This window comes from Camelus ferus, chromosome 25 (assembly GCF_009834535.1).
Source record: "Camelus ferus isolate YT-003-E chromosome 25, BCGSAC_Cfer_1.0, whole genome shotgun sequence".
Taxonomy (NCBI): Eukaryota; Metazoa; Chordata; class Mammalia; order Artiodactyla; family Camelidae; genus Camelus; species Camelus ferus.
Genome location: NC_045720.1, coordinates 25,684,955 through 25,706,954, shown reverse-complemented (window position 1 = coordinate 25,706,954; position 22,000 = coordinate 25,684,955). Strand labels below are relative to the sequence as shown.

Genomic DNA, 22,000 nt, shown 5'->3' with positions numbered 1-22,000 from the left:
ACCTTGGCACAATTAATATTGCTCTTTTAGGTCTTTCAAATGTTTTCATAAAGTTTGGTAAAGCATGAAGTAAATTAAAATGTCTTGCCTGTTTCTGGTCTAAGCATGATTCTGTCAGATTCTTCTACACTGACTATTGCACTTCATCTTAGCATTTTCTGTATTTCTACCTCAGTGTATATTGACATAAATGTAGGCAGCATGAGTCATTAATGTTTTAAAAAAAAACAAACTTCCCCAAGAGGTCCTACAAAATCAGGTAAATCTGAATCTCCCACCTCTGCTTTACTTTCAGAGTGAAGGCAAACATAACTGCCTTGTCGGTCGGCTGTAGGACCTCCAGCAATGTCTGGTTTTGTGTGATCTGTGCAAATCACACCAGAAGGTGTGGGAAGGATAGCTAACTCCTATTGGAAACCTATTTAAATTCCAAGGCCACAGGGAAATTCCAGCAATTTCAACATCTTATTTGAAAACAACTTTTAACTTATGTGCTTATTTTGTAAGTGATGCTATGATAAAAATAACAGGACAAAGTCAAACTTCTCAGAAAATTTTAAGTTTAGCTTTGCCAAACTTAATGGAATTCTTTTTTTTCCTGAAAAATAACACATCATAATACATTTTGCTGATATTTACCTAAAGCCAGCATTCTTAAATATGATAATTACTTAAACATTGGTAATAATTTTTGGAAAGAATAGCCAAATATTTTTGCCTAAAAGGGTAAGTGAAATTTCAAATAGTTACACTATTGTATATGGATAACCCTTGATGCGTTTTCTGAAATGCTTTGTGTGTGCCTTCTCAAAATGTTGCTCAGAAATAGAGTGCCAAAAGTCATTTATGTGAAAATTGTTTAATGTTTAATAATTTATACCAGAGCAGTTTGCCTTTTAATTTTCCCTACATTAGCATTTAGCATTAAGACAAGAGTGGGTCAAGTTTGACATGTGTCCCCGAAGGTTCACACTAGCAGAGTAATCACAACATGGTCATCTCGGCCTTGCCATAACATCTCCCCTTCGAAGTCAACCAGTCCGTGCTTCCTGGCACGCATGAGAATGCCCACTACTTTATCTGAAATACGAACATATCTGTCAAAGAGATCTCCAAAAGTAACCTGGATCTTGCCGTCCTGCCGGGGGAGAGCCATCGTGCGGATGATGAAGCACATGTCCATGATCTCTCTGTAGATGTGCTCCTCCGCCCGCTTAGCCCTCTCCGCAGTCTTGGTTCCTTCCTTAGGGCGGCCGTAGCCTTCATCTCCTTTGTGCAGGCGGGTGGACATGGCCAACTCGTAATCAAACTCCTCACTGAAAGGATTGAGCTTCTGCGATTGTATGTGTTCATCCGCCCACTGCTGCCACCTCCCTTTCAGGGTGCCCACTTGCCTGTATTTCCGCTGGGCCTTGCAGTTGAGTTTCTCCGTAAATCTATTTGCCCTAAGAGAGAGGGTGAAGAATCAAGACTTGATGTTTTAACACCCACGCGTTGCTTTCTACTTGTGTCTCTTGTGCACATGCATCGTAACATAAGTCTGTCATTTTTTTCATTGTAAAAAATGTAAACACAATTCACAAAAATAAGAAATGAAAGTAGAAAAATCATGCACAATGGGACCATTGCTCTTAGTTTGGCGTTATGTCCTTCTAAATTATTTTCTCCATGAATAACAGTAATGTTTTAAGCTCCATGAAATAATACTAAACTGTATTTCAGGAAAAAGGCTTTCTTTCACAAATATAATGCAGTATGTGTATCTGAAGGTTGCATGTTTGCATTTCAGAGCTGGTGTCGTAAGTGTATTAAAGGAATGCATGTTACATAGGACTTCAGAAGCCAGTTATTTCTCTAAAATAAGGCTTGTACCAGCACAATACATTGTCATCTTCACCCATGTATAGATTTTTATATATCAATTTTTAATAAAGCATATGTACTAGTATCAGTGATGCACCACGAATTTTGAAATAGATGACCCTGGCAATAATACCATCTGTCAGACACCACGTGCTGGCATTCTTCTCAGCACTCTTATTAATACTTACACGACCATTTTATGAGGTAAGTGCTGCTAATCTCACCTCACAGATGAGGAAACTGAGGCCAGAGGAGTTCCTTAACTTGCTTAAAGTCACAAAACTATCAAGTGATGGAGCTGGGATTTGAACCACAGTTAAGCCAGCTCCACAGTCTGTGTAGAACTGCTGTTAGCTATGTCCCTAAACCAGTGGAAGAGGCGGGACTCAGACTGTGAAGCTCAGTCCAGTGCTCTGCCCGCTGTGCGAGGGCGCTGCTCAGCCTGCCGGCACAGTGTCTAATCAGCCGGTGCGTGTGTTTCACGTGTGTGTGTCGACCTTTTTTTCTCTAGGTCTCTTTGCCTTCGTGAGTAAAGCATGAACTCTTGGACTATCTACAAGTCATAAATTTTGTATCCCTCATCCTCACAAGCGACTCACCCATCCCCCAACACCTAGTGGCTTCATGTCAGGGTGCATTGGACCTGGAGATGCAGACCAGTGTGGAAATTGCTTTTGTGAATGGTGTGCCCGAATGCAGCAGCCCCTCCTATCTGAACTCTTGCATCTTGCAGTTCAAAACCCAGGAAGTGGTCAGATGTGGGTATTCCTCGCTGTCCATACTCCCTTCCTGAAATCTTGTTATCCAGATGAAGGAAACTAACAGATGTGGATAGGGAGGCACACGTGCATGCTTTGCTAGAGGAATGACATCCACTAGGTGGCGAACTTTCATTAATTTCCACGCTTTGTGTTTCCTAAAGCCCTACCCTTGCTGCATTCAGTTTCATTATCACAAGAGAATGCAAACTAGGAATACACTGCTGCGTAGAACTCAAATACTCTTTGCAGCCACATGGAGAATAGTGTATGACAAAGTTAACAGGGAAAAAGCAGCATACAAAACCTGTATATGCAATTATTACAACGTTAAAAAATCATATGTATGGAAAAGTGCTAGGAACTACACTGCCCAGAAGTGGAATGGATTTCCCTGAGCCCTGCTGGTCCTCACCATCATCTGCCTCTCCAAAGACTGTCCCTGCTGAGCTGCCCAGAGCAGGGGCTGCTCAGTCTCATGATCAAAGCAGAGTAAACACTTTTTCCCCTTGGAACGATGGCAGTCCATGTCAGGCTTAGTCTTCAATAACAAGCCCAAAGGCCATCCCAGCAGAACCCAAAGCTCATGCCAGATTTGAGTCTGGGACATCCTGCTGGAGAAGAGACGTGAAATACATCCTCCCCCTAAGGAGTGTCTGGGCACTTTGAAGTGTTCAGATTATCATCCAGAGGTAATTTGTTTAAGCTATATATTACATGTGTCTGATTCTTTTATGTAGTAATTTGTTTTCTTCTAATTTTAATTAGGAACTTAAATTCCCTAAGCATTGAAACTGTGTCATTTGGGATAAGGGTTGGAGTTGGTGAGGTAATAACTTGATGAAGAGAAACATCTAAAAAAGCACCTTCTAAATCTTAATGTCCATTTGTTATTTTGTCAAATTGCAATTCTCAGTAATAAGAGAGAAGGAAAGCAAAAGAATTGGTCCTATAAGCAAGAATTAGAAAATAGAGTTGTTTAAAAAAAAGTACTAGGAAGTAATATACCTTAATAAGTATTTAACTTTATCTGTTTTAATTTAACTTTATCTTTAATAATGATCTGCATTATTTTTGTATTTTAAGAAGTCTGAAAGTATTAAATGAGGATTAAAAAGTCTTACACCCTGAGTATCTTTTTGATCAATGAATACAAGAATCAAAAACTAACCTATTCTGTTTGTTTTTAAATTTTCAAGTAAAAATGTGAATAATGGTTTAGATTGAGCTTTATTAATTTTTTATTAATTTTGGGGGGGAGCAGGTAATAAGTTTATTTATTTATTTTTTAATGGAGGTACTGGGGATTGAACCCAGGACCTTATGCTTGCTTATCTATAGCCTCCCCCACTAGATTGAGCTTAGAAAGACAATCTAGTATAAATTTATAGAAAGCAAAGCAGTGTTCAAAGACTGGCATCACACCCGTATCTTAGGAGAGAATATTTGTCCGTCATTGAAGCAAAGAACTTCTCCACCCTTTCCAGCTTTTCAGGGAAGTTCTGGGGAGAGTCTGCTCCTTTGTGCAGTGGTTTGCTTGCTCTTCTCCACAGGAAGAGCAATGGGAGCATGACATCCAGGGGGTCACATTTATCAGAAGCAGGGCAACTGCATTCAGAACTGTGCTCTCTGCTCTGTTGTCAGCCAGGTTTGGGAGCCAGGCCCCTGCTTCTCCTTGCAGGTTGGTACCCGTCCTCGGAGTCCATGGAAAGAGTTCCGAGCTCTAGAACTGGGGGCAAATATTAGAAAGCTATACTTTTCCCTTCGTTTCTAGCAAAGTTCTTCAGTATAGTTACACCAAAACACTGCACCTTGGGAGCTATTGGGATTCTATTCATTAAGCTGATACTTTGAGCTCCATTTGATTCCTTAAGTCTGTTCTCTCCTGAGAGTCCGTCGAGAATAGTGGTTAAGAACACAAGCTGGCATCAGCCTTCCCAGCATCGTCACTTACTAGCTCTGCGACTTGGACACGTCTCCATGTTTAGTTCCCTTTTCTATAAAATGCATCCTCATGCTCAACCACTATCGTTTTTGTTGAACAGGACTTGGAGGAGAGAATGGATGTGATTGTCATTTTAATACTGCACCATTACTGTATGGGAAAGGGATAAAATTTCCTTGTCTGAAGGAGCTGAACCAAACAAGTCTCATAGCTATACAATCAAAAGACTAAATATATATAAAAAAAAAGCATAGAATAGAAATCATTTTCATAGTAAAGCCCAAATTAGCAAAACATTATTGGTATAGAATGTCTCCATTTTACCAAACCTGGCTTGTTTGTTCCTGTTATCCGTAAAGCATCTTACTCACCAAGAAAACTTTCTTTCTACTTAAACGCCCGTGGTACATAATTTTCTCCATATTAATGGATATGGGGAAAGAATGGTGCTTAGAACTAAAAATAAGGGAACAAAACCCCCTTTCACATAGGTTTACTCAGTAATGCCACATTCATTTCTCAAGCAGCATTTGAGAGTCCCATCAGGCAAGAAGTCCCTTTAGACTTCTGCTGAAGCTTCCTGAGCACAGCTAGGATTACTGCTGACATTAAGTGCTGTTGCTACATGCAACATTCTGGTACCCTGTGTACTCTAGGACTGAGCGAAAGGAACCAAAGAAGGAAAGAAGAGATTTACTTGCCGTTCCAACTGCTTCCAACCCCGAGAGCCAGTCTCCTAGCATCTTGAAGTGTTAGGATCACCAGGGCTGGCGCCCTGCATTATAATGAGTACAACTTATTAGGTAGCTTCTCTGGGTCCCCTGCTTTACATAATTAATACCAGAGTAAGTCCATGGATTATATCTTATTTTCAGATGAGAACAAAGAGACTTAGGCTTTGCCAGAGTAACCACAATTCAAACCTAATTGTCTCTCAAGCTTACGAACCTCTCTGTGATACTAAGAAGGTGTCTATGTACATGTCTGATTGCAGGAACCATGAGATGGGTCTAGGATACAAATTCCCACTTCCAGATGGGACAGTCTAGAGTGGTGGTCATGGGCTGCACAACCTTATACAAACCCTTAATATTTCTCTGTCTCATGTTTCCCATCTGTCGAATGAAGATAATGATCATGCTCACCCCATGAGAATGTTGTGAGGATTAAATGAATAAACATATGAATAACCCTTAGACAAGTGCCAAAGAGTACATGCTTTAGAGATTGGTGTCAGCTGTCATCTCTCTACCTCTGGCCAATTCAAAATGTGCTGCCAGGAAGCTCTTCTTTGTGCCATCCTCAGTCTTCATTCTGTTGGAGTCTATTACTCCATTCTCTAGCACACACACACCCATCCCCACCCCCCGAACCCCAATCCACAAGGCCAGAATTTAGACCATGGTTCCATGTGTTCAGGTAGAATAGTGATTTCTGATTTTGAATTCCTGTGTTAGTGTAAGCAGAGCAAAATCCCAGATCTCTGAACCCAGCCTCAAGGTACCACATGAGAAGTAGCACCGTGTCTGGTTTGAAAACTTTTCCATGTGGAGACAGGCGCACATGTCTTAGCTTCATCACTAACTTGCTGGGTGAACTTCCCCTCTGAGCTTCAGTGCTCTCATCCCTGAAATGGGGTATATTACCTACACCATGGGATTGTGAGGGTTCAAAAAACAAATCACATAAAATACCCATAGCACACATTAAATGCACAAGGGTACCTAAGTTTACCGTTTCATTTTTTCTTGAAAGCTTTCAATATAGTAGTTCTAATTCCTTCAAAACACCTTTAAAGTCACAAACTAGGACAACTTTTTGTCAAATTCGGCAACCAATTTCATTCTTTACTTTCTGATTGTTTCATAAAACTTGAAAAGCACACCTACACATCTAACTGTTCCCAGAGGGAGTCAGTTTATCACACCAAAGACTTTTCCCCTATTTTGATATCCTGTGGTTGGGAGTGAGAAATACTGACTTTATGTTATGTAAAATAGAGTTCCTGTCTTGAAATAAAGCATGTATTTCTTGTCAGAATAAATGTATCAGGTTGAGCTAGTCGTGTGTGTGTGTGTGTGTGTGTGTGTGTGTGTGTGTGTGTGTGTGTGTGTAGAACATTTAAGACCTATTTCAAGCATGTAATACAGGAATTTGAACTTGGGTCTGTCTGACCTCAGAGGCTTCTCTTAAGTTAGTCAGCTGCCTCTCAGTCTACAGAGTCCTAGAGATCCGTGTGCCACGGGCACCATTTGGGTAGATGTGTCTCCCGATAATGTTATAGATTGACTTGGGACAAGGTACAGGTTTCTCCAATCAGTCTACCAGCAAATACTTTTCTCTGCAGAGAAACAAACCATGTGTTACTCATTATAGAAATGATTTAACAATTTTCCCCCAATCGGATACCCCCCTGGTGGCTTCATCTTTGTTGAGGCTGAAACTTCAGTGTTCAGCTGAAAACAGAAAGCAAAACCCAACGGTGCAGGCCCTTGGCCCAAAGGTCCGTGACCGAGCTCAGCACCGCCCTCTTGGCCAAGGGGCATGCCTTCCCCCAGCCCTGGCTGCCTGCGCCACCTTTCAGATTCTCACTCTGACTTTGGTAAGTACTTCCCTGCCCTCTGGGTTCCCAGAGCCTCTGAGGGCTCAGAGGAGCCGAAAGACGCGTTCACTTACTGGGAGGGCAAGGGGCGTTTGATTCTGACAAAGGCCAACTGCTCTCCGTCCTGCTCCGGCCTCTCCTCCGTCTCCCCCCCGTAGCCGCTGTCCTCTGTGTCTACGCTGTCGCTCCTGCACTGGGGCTGCTCCTGTTCCATCTCCTTCCAGCCTCTGGTCAGCTCAGATACCAGGTGGGCGCATTTCCTCCTCCGCGTTGGGGAGCCGTGGCTGCGGAGGATTCGGTCAATGTCGTCCTCTGGCTGCCCAGGTTCAAGCACGTCCCCCTCCTCGTATCTGTGGCTCAGGTGGCTCATATCCCCTCCTCTCTCATAAGCCTTGCTGACAACCGTTTTGGTCACCTCTTTCCTTTTGATATGAGAGGCCTCAGTGTTTGCCTCTGAGCTTTGTCCGTCGCCATGTACCTCTGGCTTTGGGGAGGGAGGCTTCTGGGCCCTCCGAGCTTTCCAGTGGGTTGCTGGGTGTATCACTGGACTGGAAGCTTGGGGTGGGTCCTGGGTCCCTCCTGGCATCCAGCCCGCGGGCTCCTGGGCCTGCCTGGTGCTGTTCTCATTTGCCCACTGCTGCCAGCCTCGGGCCAAGGTGATAACCAGGGTGGCGGTGCGGACCTTCCGGAGGGCAGCCTTGGCCGGCCCCTCCCCGCTTTCCTTTTCTCCCGGAGCCATGCTACCCTTCCCCTCTCTGCCGACAGCCTGGGCACCGGCTGAAAGGAGTGTGGACCAGCGGAGGGCCTGGGATTTAAATAGAAGCAGGGTGTGGGGTGAGAAGAGAGTTTGGTGACGGTGGAAACTATGTGAAGCATTTCTTGCCAAGACGTGGTGCCTTCGCCCTGACGGTGTTCTTTTTTTAAACCGGACGGTTCCAGTTTCATCACAGCAGAGGGACATCTCTGCTGGTGAAGGACAGTGATCCCTGCACTCCCTTTCTTCTCCAAGTGCCAGAGTGGAAATTACTAGATCTGATCATGTGCTCAGCCTTAGGTTTTTTCCTGACCTTAAAATATGGTCCTACCATTTATAGGAGCATAAAATAATGCACAAGTTGTGCTGGGAACATTATAGGTTAGTTTCCCTTAAAACCTCAGCAGCCCTCAACATAGCTCTTAACTCGTCCCATTTTTTAGCTGAATACAATGACATAACTTCCTAGAGCTAATATATCCGGGACTGCACACCCAGATCTCTGATTCAAAGCATGTGCCGCCTCGTTTCATTCTACTTATGGAAGGGCCTAAGTTGCCTTTTGCTTTTGTCTTCAACTCTACTTGATACAGACTTTAGAAGTCACCTCATCCAACCTCCATTTTCCAGATGAGAAAACTAAAGCCCAGATTAGGGGGTGGGGGGGCAGGTGGCCAGGTGTTCTAGTCCCAAGTTAGAATTATTGTATAGACAGGTCATATTAATATACAGGACGATGGTCCAAATTGTTGTCCAGTTTTTTTTTAAGTCTAAATTGAGACCTACACATGCATAGAATTTCATAGATTATTACAACAAATTTTTTCAAATATTTTGTTAAATAAGGCTGTTTAAAGACAAAATAAGTGAATGCTATCAGAGGCAACCCCCACCTGACTTTTTGTTTTTAATAACACAACCTTTCTTAGCAGAACTTTAAGTTCATGCAAAAAAAAGCCACTTTTTCAATTCTCAGAACAAAGAGTAAAATATATATATTTTTTAAAGCACTGATAAACAGGTCATTTGGACCAAAGAACAAGACCATCTATGAGGTGATTTAAACTAGATAAAAGTGCTCAGGGCTCAGCAATGAGTAATGTCTTAAAGTAAGACAAAGTTTTTTTCATATGCCAGTTCTATAGACTTTAAAACTATCCTTTCCTCCAATCGTGACATGCAGTTAACTGATTGAAAACTGCTGTGTAAGAGCATAAAAAAGGTATGGACTTTAATTACTTATGATGGTGAGAGATTTATTTTTTAAAAATGTTGATGTCAGTTTTTCATCATGGAGGTCATTTACCTCCTAGGATTAAGACAGTTGGGGAGAGGATTTAATACTCTATCCAGAAATCTATCAGATGTATTTCAGAGTTCCACAGCATATGATAATGTTAACTGTAATCCAGCAATGCAGAGACAAAATCCCTTTTGATTAAGAGAAAATTGGATCACAAGAGAAGAACACCATTATAAAGATCTCAATCTGCATCTGGAATTTCTGGCATTCTTTCTTGGAATGTAGGTACCCTGAAGACTGCTTGGTTCCTGTTAGATTCCCTTTACCCACTTGGAATGCCTTGGGAAAAAATGAGTTCCTCAGAGACGTCCATGAACTCAACCCAGGAGCAGGCTAATTTATAACTCAAAGGGACTTTCCTGCTTCCCTGCCCACACCTGCTCTGCATTCAGTTCTTACAAGGGGAGGAGAAATGGAAACAGCGGAGTGTTATTAGCATTTCACATATTAACAGGCATTGCAGTGAGCTGCCTGGGGTTTGAGGCTGTCAGCAGACAGTCATGGCAAAAAAACAGAGGCAGCTCCTAAAAGAAGCTGGTCATTCCTCCTGAGATTTCGCTTCCATGGCAACTGTGGTCCTTCACTCGTACTTCTTCAGAAAAGAATGTAAAATCCTTTTCTTCCTCATGTCTGCTTTGGGCACCCCCTTCCTGAAGAAAGGTCTGTATGCTACCTATTCTGCATCTTAGAAGAAATGTTATATCTTCCTTCTCAGTCTACATCTAGGTTTTTACGAGTAAAGCATTCTTCTACTTCAATAGAAGGTGTAAAAGGTGTAAAAGAAATGAAAATAAAGTCTCAAAGACAAAGATATGTTGAAATAAGTAGTTTACAATGTGAATTTCCTTTGAGACTGTGAGATTAGAAACTGTAGGTGAAGATGTGAATCTGATTAATGAACTAATTACCACCTAAGAAACTTGTCATAAGTGTGAAGTGTTTTTTAAAAAAATACTAGTTATTATTTGATCATATGGGTAATACTAAGGAAAGGAGGGAGTTACATTTCTACACGTCTCTGTATGATACACTTAGAAGCCAGGAGAGCCAACCCTTACCACCAGCTGTATAATCTTACTAAAGAGACTTTAGAAACCTACGTTTGCTCCAAGCTCATACGAAATAATTATTTCATTGATCCTTTCTGCATAAACATGTTAAGTCCTTTACTTGTTTAGTTACAGAAAAGTGGGAATGAAAAGACTTTAATGGAAAGCAAAAAAAACCTTTTGATTTCAGTTGAATTTCCTTAACTCAGTGCTCGCAGAATGCATACAGTGGGTGATGCCTGATGGTAAACAATATGGGAGAGAGTGTAAAGCTGAATAAAACAGAACCTACTCTTAAGGTCTTCCCAGTCCAGCCAGGAGAAGAAAGGCGTACAACTGCCTTTAATAGTTTGGGAGAGAGTTACATGAGAAATAGAAATAAAGCTTTATGGGCTCACTGAGCACAAGGTGACTGACTATTGGAAGTACTTTTGGTCCTTTATCTGATCCTTAAAAGATAAGGAAAACTTGACCAGGTGGAGAAAGGGTGCTCTGATCGGAAGAAACACCATGAACAAAGTTACGAAGGCGTTAAGACACATGGTACACTTAGAGGCCTTCTAATGGTCCAGCACAGGGACCACAAACTCAAATACCCGCAGGTCACTTACATGCCTGCCGTGAGTTGGGCTGGGGACACGACATCGGGAGGTGAGAACTGTGGGCAAACACTGCTGGTGAAGTAATGTTTCAGGAGAAGAGGATTCTTACATGAACTCTCCTGCTTCTATTTAAAGACATTTTTAAGATGACAGTTAACTAACACACACACACACACACACACACACACACTCTCTCTCTCTCTCTCTCTCTCTCTCTCTCTCTCTCTCTCTCTCTCTCTCTCTCTCTCTCTCTCTCACACACACACACACACACACACACACACACACACACTACTGGGGGAACCTGCACAGTGTAGCATGTTTTTGGACCAGATTCTATGGGCCCCCAATTTATGACCTTTAGGGAAGCACATTCAGCATTTATAGGGTAAGGACGAGGAGCCAGGGAGCAGTAAGACAGGCCTTTGAAGAAGTAAGTTGGAGCTATATTGTGACAAACACCTTGCTAAGGAATCAGTATTTTATCAAATGGGACTCACTGCATCACTGAAAAATGTTAACCTTCAATGTGGTTGAATCTAAAACCAGTAAAGAGGGGTTTGGATCTGAAAAAGGTAAGACTAGAATAGGGAGACTGTTAATAGGGGTTACTAAAATAATCTTGCAAAGAATGAGGATCTGAAAGAAGAAAGATTTGAGAGCCAACGGGGTAACATCAAAAGGACACAGGGACCCTGTAGTTGTCATGGGTGATGGGTGTCAGGGAGGTTTCACTTTAAGTGATGGTATGAGGTGACATTGGCTGGGAAGGGACAGGAGAAGGAAAGGATCTGTGACGAGAAGGAATATTTCCCATCTCGAGTTGAGGAAGCTCTGGGACGAGCATGTGGAGACGCGGAGTAGTGAGAGTAACCAAGAACGTGACCCTGTGGATGGGCAGAACCAGGGGAAAGTCTAGGCTCTGCTGGTTAGCAGGGTGCCCTTGGGCATGTTAGCTAATTTCTCTAAGATTCAGTTTCTTCATCTGTAAGATGCGTATTATCAGAGCATCTACCTCATAGGATCAGCGTGAGGATTAAATGTATAAACACGTGTAAAGCACTTAAGACCATGCCTGGCACATGTAAGCTCTTGATAAGTGGTCGTTTGTTATTAATATCTTGATGTTGAGTCATGGACTTGGAGAATTAAAGCTCCTGTGATAATTCTGTCTGACCAAGGACAGGACTGTTACCAGACTTGTGGCAGGGATGAGTCTTCAGGTGGGAGGGTCACGAGGGGTCACTAGTAGGCACTGGAGGCTGCAAGGGAACTTTTATTTATAGTGTTTTATTTTAAGGTAATTTATAGTGAGACATTTAAGGCAGTGTCTAAAAGGTTTCCCTCAGCCTGGTGAGGGTCAGATGAGGTCTCAGTTACTTGGTAGTAATAACCAAAGAGTTGAGCACAGGCGCTTTCCTGGAACCTCCTGGAATACGAGCTCAGTGGTTGACAATCACTGAGGATCATATCAGGATCTTAAATCACATCAGGATCACCTGTGGAGCTTTAACACCATAGCTGGTGCAGAGCTGTCTCTGGAGACAACTCTTGGGTAGGGTCCTGATGCTGTCTTAATCCAATATTCCATCAGGGCTGGTAACCATGGTCCCAGCTTCTAGACAGTTGTGGGTCCAGGAGAAGCTCAACATGCAGGTCTTAAGAGTGGAGTGACCAGTAGCCCAGGTATGTGTTCAGGCAGATTGGTTGCATTTTGGATCTCCTTTCAGAATCTGTGTACCAGAAGACTGGGTCACCTCCTCTGAGACTCAACTGCCTTGTCTGAAAATGGCAATAGCATTACTTTCCCCAGTGTTGTTTTCGTGTTTCTACAAGAGCATGTTGGTCAGGCAGTTAGCATAAAACTCAGCACACTATGTAAGAGCTCCACGTGGAAGCTATTCATATTGTAATTTATTGAGGATAATCACTATTATTGAGGATAATCATGCCGCCCTCTAAATAAATGACCCAGATTCATAGACAACATACCAAGCCTCAGTATGTGTAAGACAATATAAACTTTTACATTATAAACAATAACAGTTAACATACATTGCCAGTGATTAAAGAAAATTTCAGAGAACAAATGTCACAAAAAAACCATTATCAAACTGTAGTCACATTAAGTTAATTTAGGAAACAAATACATAAATGCTTATTATATTTAATTAAATCTAAACAGTGGTGTTTCAGAAACTGGCCTTGTAATTAGGACTAAAACTCATTTTACTTTGTATGATAGTTATTCAGTCTTCACTTTGTTATTAACACTAACTTGGTTCAATTCATGCTTAATCAATTAACTCCAAACTGCACAACTTAGAAGTGTATCTCAGTAAACTGAGTAGTACAGTAAACTGACAATATCCAACAAGGTATCACGTTCCTAAATCCTCTGATCATTGAATTGTATAGCAAGACACACCTAGTATGGAGTCAACCTATAGTTCAATGAAGGTAAAGTATAATCAACAGCTGGTTAGGTTTCATCATGCCCTGCTGAATTAGTGCGATAGCTCCTTAATACATTTCCCTGCTTCCATTTCTGCTCCATGCAAATTTATCAGGGCACATCCTTCATGTTTACCTTTAAACTCAAGATTCACATACTCGCTCAGCTGATCGAAACCTTGTAACAGCTTCCCAGTATCATCCAGATAAAATTCAAAGTGCTTAGTCTCATAGTCCAAGCTCCCTATCATTTGCTTTCACTCTTCACTCCTTACCTTTATAGTTTTGTTACTTTATGGAATTTCACCTTAAAAAAGCCCTTTTCTTACTATTCTAGAGGATATGTGGTTGAAACAAGGGTGGACAACAGTTGAAGCCTTGTATTGAAGTCTTATTTCTTCCACTTACTATCAGTGTGTGGTGAGGGGACGGTTCATTTGATTTTTCCTCCTGTTTCCTCCTGCATAAATCTTCTCTGTCTTGAACGTGGTGTGAGAGGCAGTGACACAGAAGTGTTTAATATAAACTGTAAAGAGTGACAGCAGCAGAGTCACCATGCTGACTTCTCTTTTTTCTTCACTGCTGGGTCTATTGTGATACACTCATCTCCAGGTCCCACTGGTGCCATCTGTCTCTATCTTAGTGTGTGATGTCTTGTACACCCATGTAGTCACTAAGCACCCTCTACATGCTATGAAGGGGGTGGGTGTCAGAAGAGAGATCTGTCTGACTAGTGTCTGCCCTAAGGAAGCTCTCAGTAGAACAAGGAGAGAAAACAAGCAATCAGGTGTTACTGGGTTTTGATACGCCAGTTACAACAGGAGCGTATCTGAAGTCATGATCAGTTGTATCTTTGGGGTTAGGGGAGACTTCAGAATGAAGGCGCTGGTTGAGCTGAGAATTGCAGGTAGCTGTCAGATGGAAGGAACTCTGGGACAGTACGCCCCAGAGAGAAGCTTAACGATTCAAATTACGGAGGAGGAAACCGCATGTCTTACTGCAGCGTAACCTGAGTTTCCCTACGTACTACACAGCCTTCTAGAGTCACCTTCCTGTTAATAACCAAGTAAAATGACTTACACCGCCCTCCACTCAGTATAAACAGAAAGAGTCCAGTGGCCTATGTTAGAAGTCTTTTCAATATGAGTGTGCATGGAAGTATCCAGAATTTGACCATTTCTCACCATCTTTATTGACGTTCGCCTCCCCACCCCCACCCACCTGGACCCTCGGCAGCTCAAGCCACCATCAGCTCTTCTGCGGATTCTTGCATAGTCTCCTTAACTGGTCTCCCTGCCCCCCCTCTTGTTCAGTCTAGTCTCAACGTTAGTCAGATTATATCACTTTGCTCAAATTTGTTTTCTCCGTTTTTTGCCTCAGAGTAAAAGCCAAAATCCCCACAACAGTCAGCCGTCTTACAATGCCCTCCCCTTGTTAGACCCCTGACTGCTTCTCCTGGGACTCTCCTCCACCCGCTGCTCACCCTGCCTCAGTCGTGCTGGTCTCCAGGCTCTCACCTGCCCGGGGCTCCTGCACTAGCTCCGTCTGTCTTAACCTGCTTATTCCCCAGCAAGGTGGTGCCACTGCCTCCGAATATTCAAGAGACACAGTAAAGTCTCTCTAAACAAAAGAGGTTCCCCTCTTCCGTGGGATGCTCCCTTCTCTGTGAAATAGAAAGGGTAGTAGTACCTTATTTTATTTCATCCTTCTGCAGTGGAAACTGAGGGAGGAAGTACAGGGCAGTCTGTAGTTAGAGAGGTAGATAAGTAGGATCAGACTGTGGAGGAAATTTGCAGCCTGATAAGAAATGTAGATTTTATCCAAACGTAAAGTTTTAACCTGAAGAACGGCATGGTTAGAATTGCACTTCAGTGAATTCACTTTGTTAGTGGTATGGAGAATAGATTCAAAGATGATGTATGGGCAAGAGTAGAGGCTAATTTATTTTTCTTTTACCCAGCGACAGCCCCCACCCACCAAAGGCAGAATGTTTGGGGGTCTCTGTAGGCTCTCTGGTCTCTTTCCCATCCCCTTAGCCTCTTCTGACACAGAAATGCCAATCAGTTTTGCTAAGATTTCTTTTACTGAAGCATCTTCACTTTACAGTGTTGTGTCAATTGCTGGTGTCCAGCATAATGTTTCAGTCATACATATACATACGTATATTTGTTTTCATATTCTTTTTCATTATAGATATTGACTATAGGTCCCTGTGCTATACATTTTTCCACCGCTAGAGGTGGGAGAGTGGAGAGGCACCCCAGCCTCTAAGAATGGTTACTGTGGTGACAGCCAGGGTAACTTAAATGCTCCACCCATCCTCCTCCCAAGAAAGATAACGGCTCATACCGACTGTGCCAGATTCTAGCCACTGGGTGGCTGCTCTAGCTTTCTGCCAGCTCTCCCCCAAGGCCCCGCCCACGGGAACCCAATTCACAAATTTCACAAATTGGATCTAGGGATTTCTGGTTCCAGGCCAGGAGCAAGTGCACCTGACAAGCTGGGGAAGTGCAGAAGTCTAGGTAAGAGATGACTGAAACCTACTCTAAGATGGCAGCTGTAAAGTTGGAAGGGAGGGCGTAAGTACTACAGGGGAAATTAAGAGGTGGAATTGATATGAGCTGGTCACAATGAGATGTTAGGTGTGAAAGAAATAAAGGCATTCAGGATGAACATAGGCTTTTTGGCTTGGGTTTATAGGTAGGTGATGGTTTCATTCACGAAGAATAAAAATACTAAAGGGAACAAGCTTGAGGATTGGACAAATTAACTTAAGTTTTGGATATATTAACTTGGAGGTACCTGTGGGGCATCCAGGGTAGGTTATCCTGCAGACAGGGACTGGAGGTCAGGAGAAAGGTCTGGGCTCTTACATAGATGAGGAATTCATTTTGGATGCTGGAGACTAAGTTGTGCCAAGTCACTGAGCCAGTAAAAGTTACAAGGGGTTCAAAGTCAGGCACCCTGATTCCAGAATCAGGGCTGGTCATGACTGTGCTCAAACACAAATTCCTTTCCTCCTCCTCGCTCTGCACCCCCACCGTGAAGGACAGGGCTTCAGAGGCTTGTGACAGCACTCTCTAAACCAGCCTCTTAGGAAGATCTGAATATAGAGTTACTGACTTTCTGTCTGATCCTGTAAGACTCCTTTCTTTAGTAGCCAGGTGTCTCTATGTGACCCGATGGAGGTATTAGCTAACTCTATGGTGGTAATGATTTTGTAACATATGTGTATCCCATCACATTTGTTGTACACCTTAAACTTACATTGCTATGTGTCACATCGCAGTAAGGCTGGGGAAAAGAAGTGTCTTTAAAAAGTAGTCTACACTCCTTAATTTATGACCTCCTGTTCACTTCTTAACACTTTCAAACCCACAATTCTGGCTTCTTCCCACAAACTCAATTTAGTAAAGGTCCCAGATGACATCCTCATTGCCAAACCCAAGGGAGATCTTTAGTTCTCACTTATTTAAACTTTCTATAGCATCTTGTGTACATCCTCTTCCATGTGTGTGTGCATGTGAATATGTGTATGTGCTGAGGGAAAGAGAGATTTATGACAGAAAGAGAAGTTTTGGAAAACCAAAAAGGAAATAGTCCATCATAATTATACCCGACTCAGACAATTTACTCACTGGCATGCAGGAATGTAATGTACAGAATTGCGATTTACTCCAAATCCTGAAACTTTGGTTGCACTATAGGTAAATTTTTTTAGGCCTCTCAGATTCTATCTTTAATTAGGTAGGACACAAACTGCAGACCCTGACATACGTGTAATGACTGCTAAATCTAGCTAAGATTGGCCAGAATCTATCTGGCAGAAAGTCAAGAGGAATGCTGAGAAAGCTTGGCAGTGATGGGTTGCAGAAAGATTTTGCAAAAATACATTTTTTGAAGGAAGAGGTTCAGCCAGTAGTGAAACTGTTGGATGGCTTGTTTGCTATAGTGAGCGTCCAAATCTGGTGTCAGGACTGGCAATAAAAATCCTCCTAAACGTTGACTTTAAAAAGCAGTGGATTTAAAGAGGCAGTGAGGGTCTACAAAGGGTACAAATAGATGCACCATCTTTGCAGGAAGCAGTCAGATCTCTATGGTAGCGACAGAAGGTTCTTCAGATCTGAACACCTGAAAGCTACTCTGGTCTGTTCTCTTTCCTCATGGGAAATTTTTAAAATGCCTCGTCCAGAAAAATTCAACTCATTTAATGATGTTAAAAAAGTTTCCAAATAGTGCAATATCAACCCAAAGACACTTTAAGAAAAATATGAGGAAAAGGAAGATAAACTTAACAAGGAACACTCACCAGAAAAAAGCTGCCACAGAACAGGTGAAAAAGTGAATCTTCAGCCAAAAAACTTCAAGACAAAGAAACATCACCTCTCTGAAGAAGGGAGCACACAAAGCAGATATAATAATTCATGGGAGAGATGGCAACACATCTATCAAAGACAAAAAAGACTAGAGAAAAGATATTAGAGGTAGAAAAATGGGAAGAGAAGAGATAAATCTGTTATTATTTACAAAGATTATGGATGTGTACTTGGAAAACATGAGAACCAGTCAATACATAGGAAAAATGTTTGGAACTGTAAAACAGAATCATCTTCCTAGTATATAAAATCACACAGAAATCAATGAAAAGAAAAGGCCAACTTCCCAGTCAAAAATTAGACCAAAATATAAAAGAAAATTGGAAAATAAATACAAATGGCAATGAATCACATGAGACAATATTCACCCTTATTCAAATAAGACCAATTAAAATTTAAGATTACATAGGATTTTTTTTTTTTTTTTTTTTTTTTTTTTGCTCATCATAATGGCAAAACCTTTGTAAGTAAATGAATGTCACCTCGCTTTACTAGCAACCTGTGGGAAACAAGCACTGTGCTTCACTGTTTTGGGACAAATTCATCAGTAAAGCCTCAGTGGTGGGCAATTTGGCAGTATTTGTTAAAATCACTTATTCATACAGCTTTCAACCCAGAAATTCCTCTTCTGGGAAATTATTAGAGTAAAATGATATTTGTATAAAGTTACATATTACAACATGTTTCAGAATAGCAGAAGATTAAAAACCACCTAAATGTCCATCATAGAGAAACAGTTAAATTACTGTGTATCCACACAAAGATATTCTTCTTGGTAGTACAAAAATAAATAAATATGGAAACTCTCCACTAAAGTTATCTGATAAAAAGCTTTAAGATGTATTAAATGAAAAAATATCTTTTGTAGTTGAAAATAAGAATGTATGTTGAAATTTGCTGCTACGTTTGTAAAGAAACTCCTGAAAGATTGGGAAAAATCTAATAGCAGAGGTGGAGGTGGAAGAATTTTTGACTAACTTCCTTCACTTCTTTAAGGCTTTGCTCAAGTCTCCCCTTCTGGGAGAAGCTTATGTGGACAGCTCAGCCCAGCTGAGTGGGAAGGCCGTGAGGACAATTGTTTTCATTTCATTTACTTGCCAGTAGCCCAGGCCCTGAGAACAGCACACACGATAGACACTCAGCAAATGTTTGGTCAACAAATGAGTGGACGATGGAGGAGGGAGATGTCGCTGCATTCCTTTGTATATTTTAATAATGAATTTATTTTAAAGGTAAATTAAAAGAGTGAACGATAGAAGGGTCTCCAATTTATTCTCATTTTCTCTAGTTCAGAATTTATAGGAATCCAGCTCCATTTCCATGACTGTTTTGATTAGATGAGGGCTGAAAACATCTGATTGTTCTGAATATCCTGGGGCCTCCTCTGTCTCCCCCAAATGAAGGCAGGTTTCCTGAGCCACCTTCTCTTCCACAGGTCTGAGATGACTTTGTCTGATCTGCCCTGTGGGAGGGACTGACTTGCCACCACTTTGCGTGCACACTCTGAGTGATTCCAGGCTTGCAATCTCTACCGTCTCCACCTGCCAGACTGTCAACTATTTCCATGGTCCAAGTCAACCAACACTCATTGAACTACAGGTAAGCATCAGGATTGTAAGAGCTACGGAGATAAACCAGGTGGTGTCTCAGGGCAGGTGTGTGGTCAGAGGTTCAGGCACACGTGATAATTCCAGGGGCCTCCACAAAGTTGTTAACCTCACGATTTATTTTGTCTGAGTCTGTGTTATTTTGCTAGGACCGTTGTAACAAATTGCAGCTAACTTGGTTTAAATTGGAAGTTTATTCTCTGACAGTTCTGGTGTCCAGAAGTCAGAAATCAGGATGTCAGCCTGGTTGTCCTCCCTCTGAAGGCTGCAGGGGAGAATCCTTCCTTGCCTCCTGGAGGGCCCTGCCAGCTCCTGGGGGCTCCAAGCTTCCCTGGCTTGTGACAGCACCACTCTACTCTTTGCCTCTGTCCTTTCCTCTGTGTCTGTGTCTTTTCCTCTCCTTTCTATGTCACATTGCCCTCTGCCTGCCTTGTCATGGGATGTAGGGCCCACCTGGATAATCCAGGATGAGTACATCTCACATTCCTCAAATTAATTACATCTGTGAAGACCCCTTTCCCAAATAATGTCAAATTCACGGATTCCAGGGGTTAGGATGTGGACAGGTATTCTGGGGGGCCGCCATTCAACCCACTACAGTCTTGCAGTGTTTTCGTCCTGTATTGGCATCCTACTGTGCTTTTAGTCTTCTCTGTTTGTATTGTACAGGCTGACTGTGGATCGAAGTCAGCCTTGTTTACCAGCTAGCTGTGTGACCTTTGGGCGTGCCATCTAACTTCCTTCTGCCTGAGTTCTCTATCCAAATGGGAAGTGTGAATGTGCATTGGACAGGATTGCTATGAAGAGAAAGGGGGGCGTGGCACGGAAAGTGATTGGCACAGCTCAGTAAACACGGGAAGAACCGATTTCACCGTGGTTAGCGTGCGTGGTCGGCTTGTCAAGGAGGCATTTCTCTCTCCTTTATCTCCTCCTGCCTTAGGCTTCCCAGAGCTGGGCAAGCACTGGAGACTTGCTCCAATCTCAGAACACGGGCTTTGCTTTGAAAGCCTTGCAGCTAGCTGGCAGACAACTGGAAATTCGCTATTTTAAGTTTTAGGTCACTGGCGGGAGGTCTAAGTTATGTTAATTTCAGAGCACACTGACAGGGTTATCTGCAGATTTCTTTCGTTTTTTTTTTTCACATAGAGATGGGAGCTTACTCAAAGAGGCGAAGGCAGCTGGGCAGGGAGGTATCTTGTTTAACATCTCTCTGTCATTTAACACCACTTGTACCACACAGGGAGGAGGAGAGGCTGCCCGAGAGCTAAATTTAAGTTGTAAGGGTCTAAGGCGTGTTTTAAAAAGAAGACAGATAACAGCTTCCTGTCTGGAAAGATTACCAAAACAGACATTTTAATGCAGCGTTTCTTTACTCTTTTGGTGAGAATGATCCCGCCCCTGCTGAAGTCCAGGCAGAGTTATTTGTAGTTTTTTAAGTGAGATGTTTTAAAGCCTTGTAAGTCTTTTCTTCAGAGTAAATATTTATTCCCTTAAAACACTGAGGAGTGTCCGAAACCTGTACTATCTTTCTTTTTCTTTAAAAGGAAACGATTTCTCTGGTAAAACACACTTTGGTCAAATAAAAATATCCTTGGAGGCCCAATTTATAAGACAAGTAAAGGAGAAACTTGTCTCATTTAGAGAGGGGAGGTGATGGTTGAGAACCTAGGGTAACACTCGGCCAACACCCCTCAGCAAGGGAAAACAGGGAAGCTGGACCAGATCTAAGCCCCTCCCAGGGGTCACCCTTAGCCAGGGCAGACTGTCACCTGCCTGAGGAAGGGGATGGAGGGCACGGGGGCCAGCCAGAAGGTGTCTGAAGCTTTCATTCGAAAGTCAGCCTACCTGCAGTAAAGCTTTTTTCTGTAAACAACATAGATGCGAAAAGAGGTCATCAGATTGCTTAACTACATTGAATACCTCAGGGTTCCAAGGATAAATGTGGAACCAAAATAAAAGCAGACCTGTTGTTGACAACAACTTTACATGCAGTCCTGGGAGATTTCACAGGTGTGGTGACGTGGCTAAGAGCATGGGGCCAGGAGCTCAAACTGCTGGTTCCTACCCCCAGCTTTATGGGGTCTTGGTGGTCCCCAGACTGGCCCATAGCATCAGCATCCCCTGGGAGCTTGTTGGAAATGCAGACTCTCAGGGCCTCTCCCGGACTTACTGAATCAGAATCTGTATTTAACAAGATCGCCAGGTGACGTACACTGAAGTTGCAGAAGCCCCAGCAGACAGACCCTGGGTGGCCCCCAGTAATCCCACCTCCTGTTGTCCCGGCCTTTGTGTAATCCCCTCCCCTTGTGTGTGGACGGGACTTGGGACTTACTTCTAGCCAGTAGGACATGGTGATGGTGAAGAGATTTTGTAGATATAATAACGTCTCAAATGAGCTGATTCAGAGTTAGAAAGGAGAGTACTCTGAGTGAGCCTGCCTCTCTTACAGGAGGAGAACCTTCCCTGATGTGAGGGACTCTCCCTGCGGGCTGGATGACATAAGTGGCCATGGAGAAGCCATGTGGCCGGGAACCACAGGTGGCATCTAGGACCCAAGGGTGGCCTCCAGCCAAAAGCCAGATGAAAGGGAGACCCTCCAGCATACAGATGCAAAGGATGATCTCTACCAACCACCTGGATGACCTTGGCTGCAGATTCTTCCCCAGCTGAGCCTCACAATGAGAATG

The 22,000-nt window shown here is 42.7% G+C and overlaps 1 protein-coding gene across 1 annotated transcript; it reads right to left on the bottom strand.

Annotated features, from left to right (window-relative positions):
* Window positions 1–843: 843 nt before the first annotated feature.
* On the bottom strand, window positions 844–7,972 carry ABRA (actin binding Rho activating protein). Its single transcript, XM_006189075.3, has 2 exons — window positions 7,243–7,972; window positions 844–1,445 (listed from the first exon to the last, which is right to left on the bottom strand). Exons 1-2 carry the CDS (start codon window positions 7,905–7,907, stop codon window positions 968–970), a joined length of 1,143 nt encoding a protein of 380 aa, XP_006189137.2. The 5' UTR covers window positions 7,908–7,972; the 3' UTR covers window positions 844–967.
* Window positions 7,973–22,000: the final 14,028 nt, after the last annotated feature.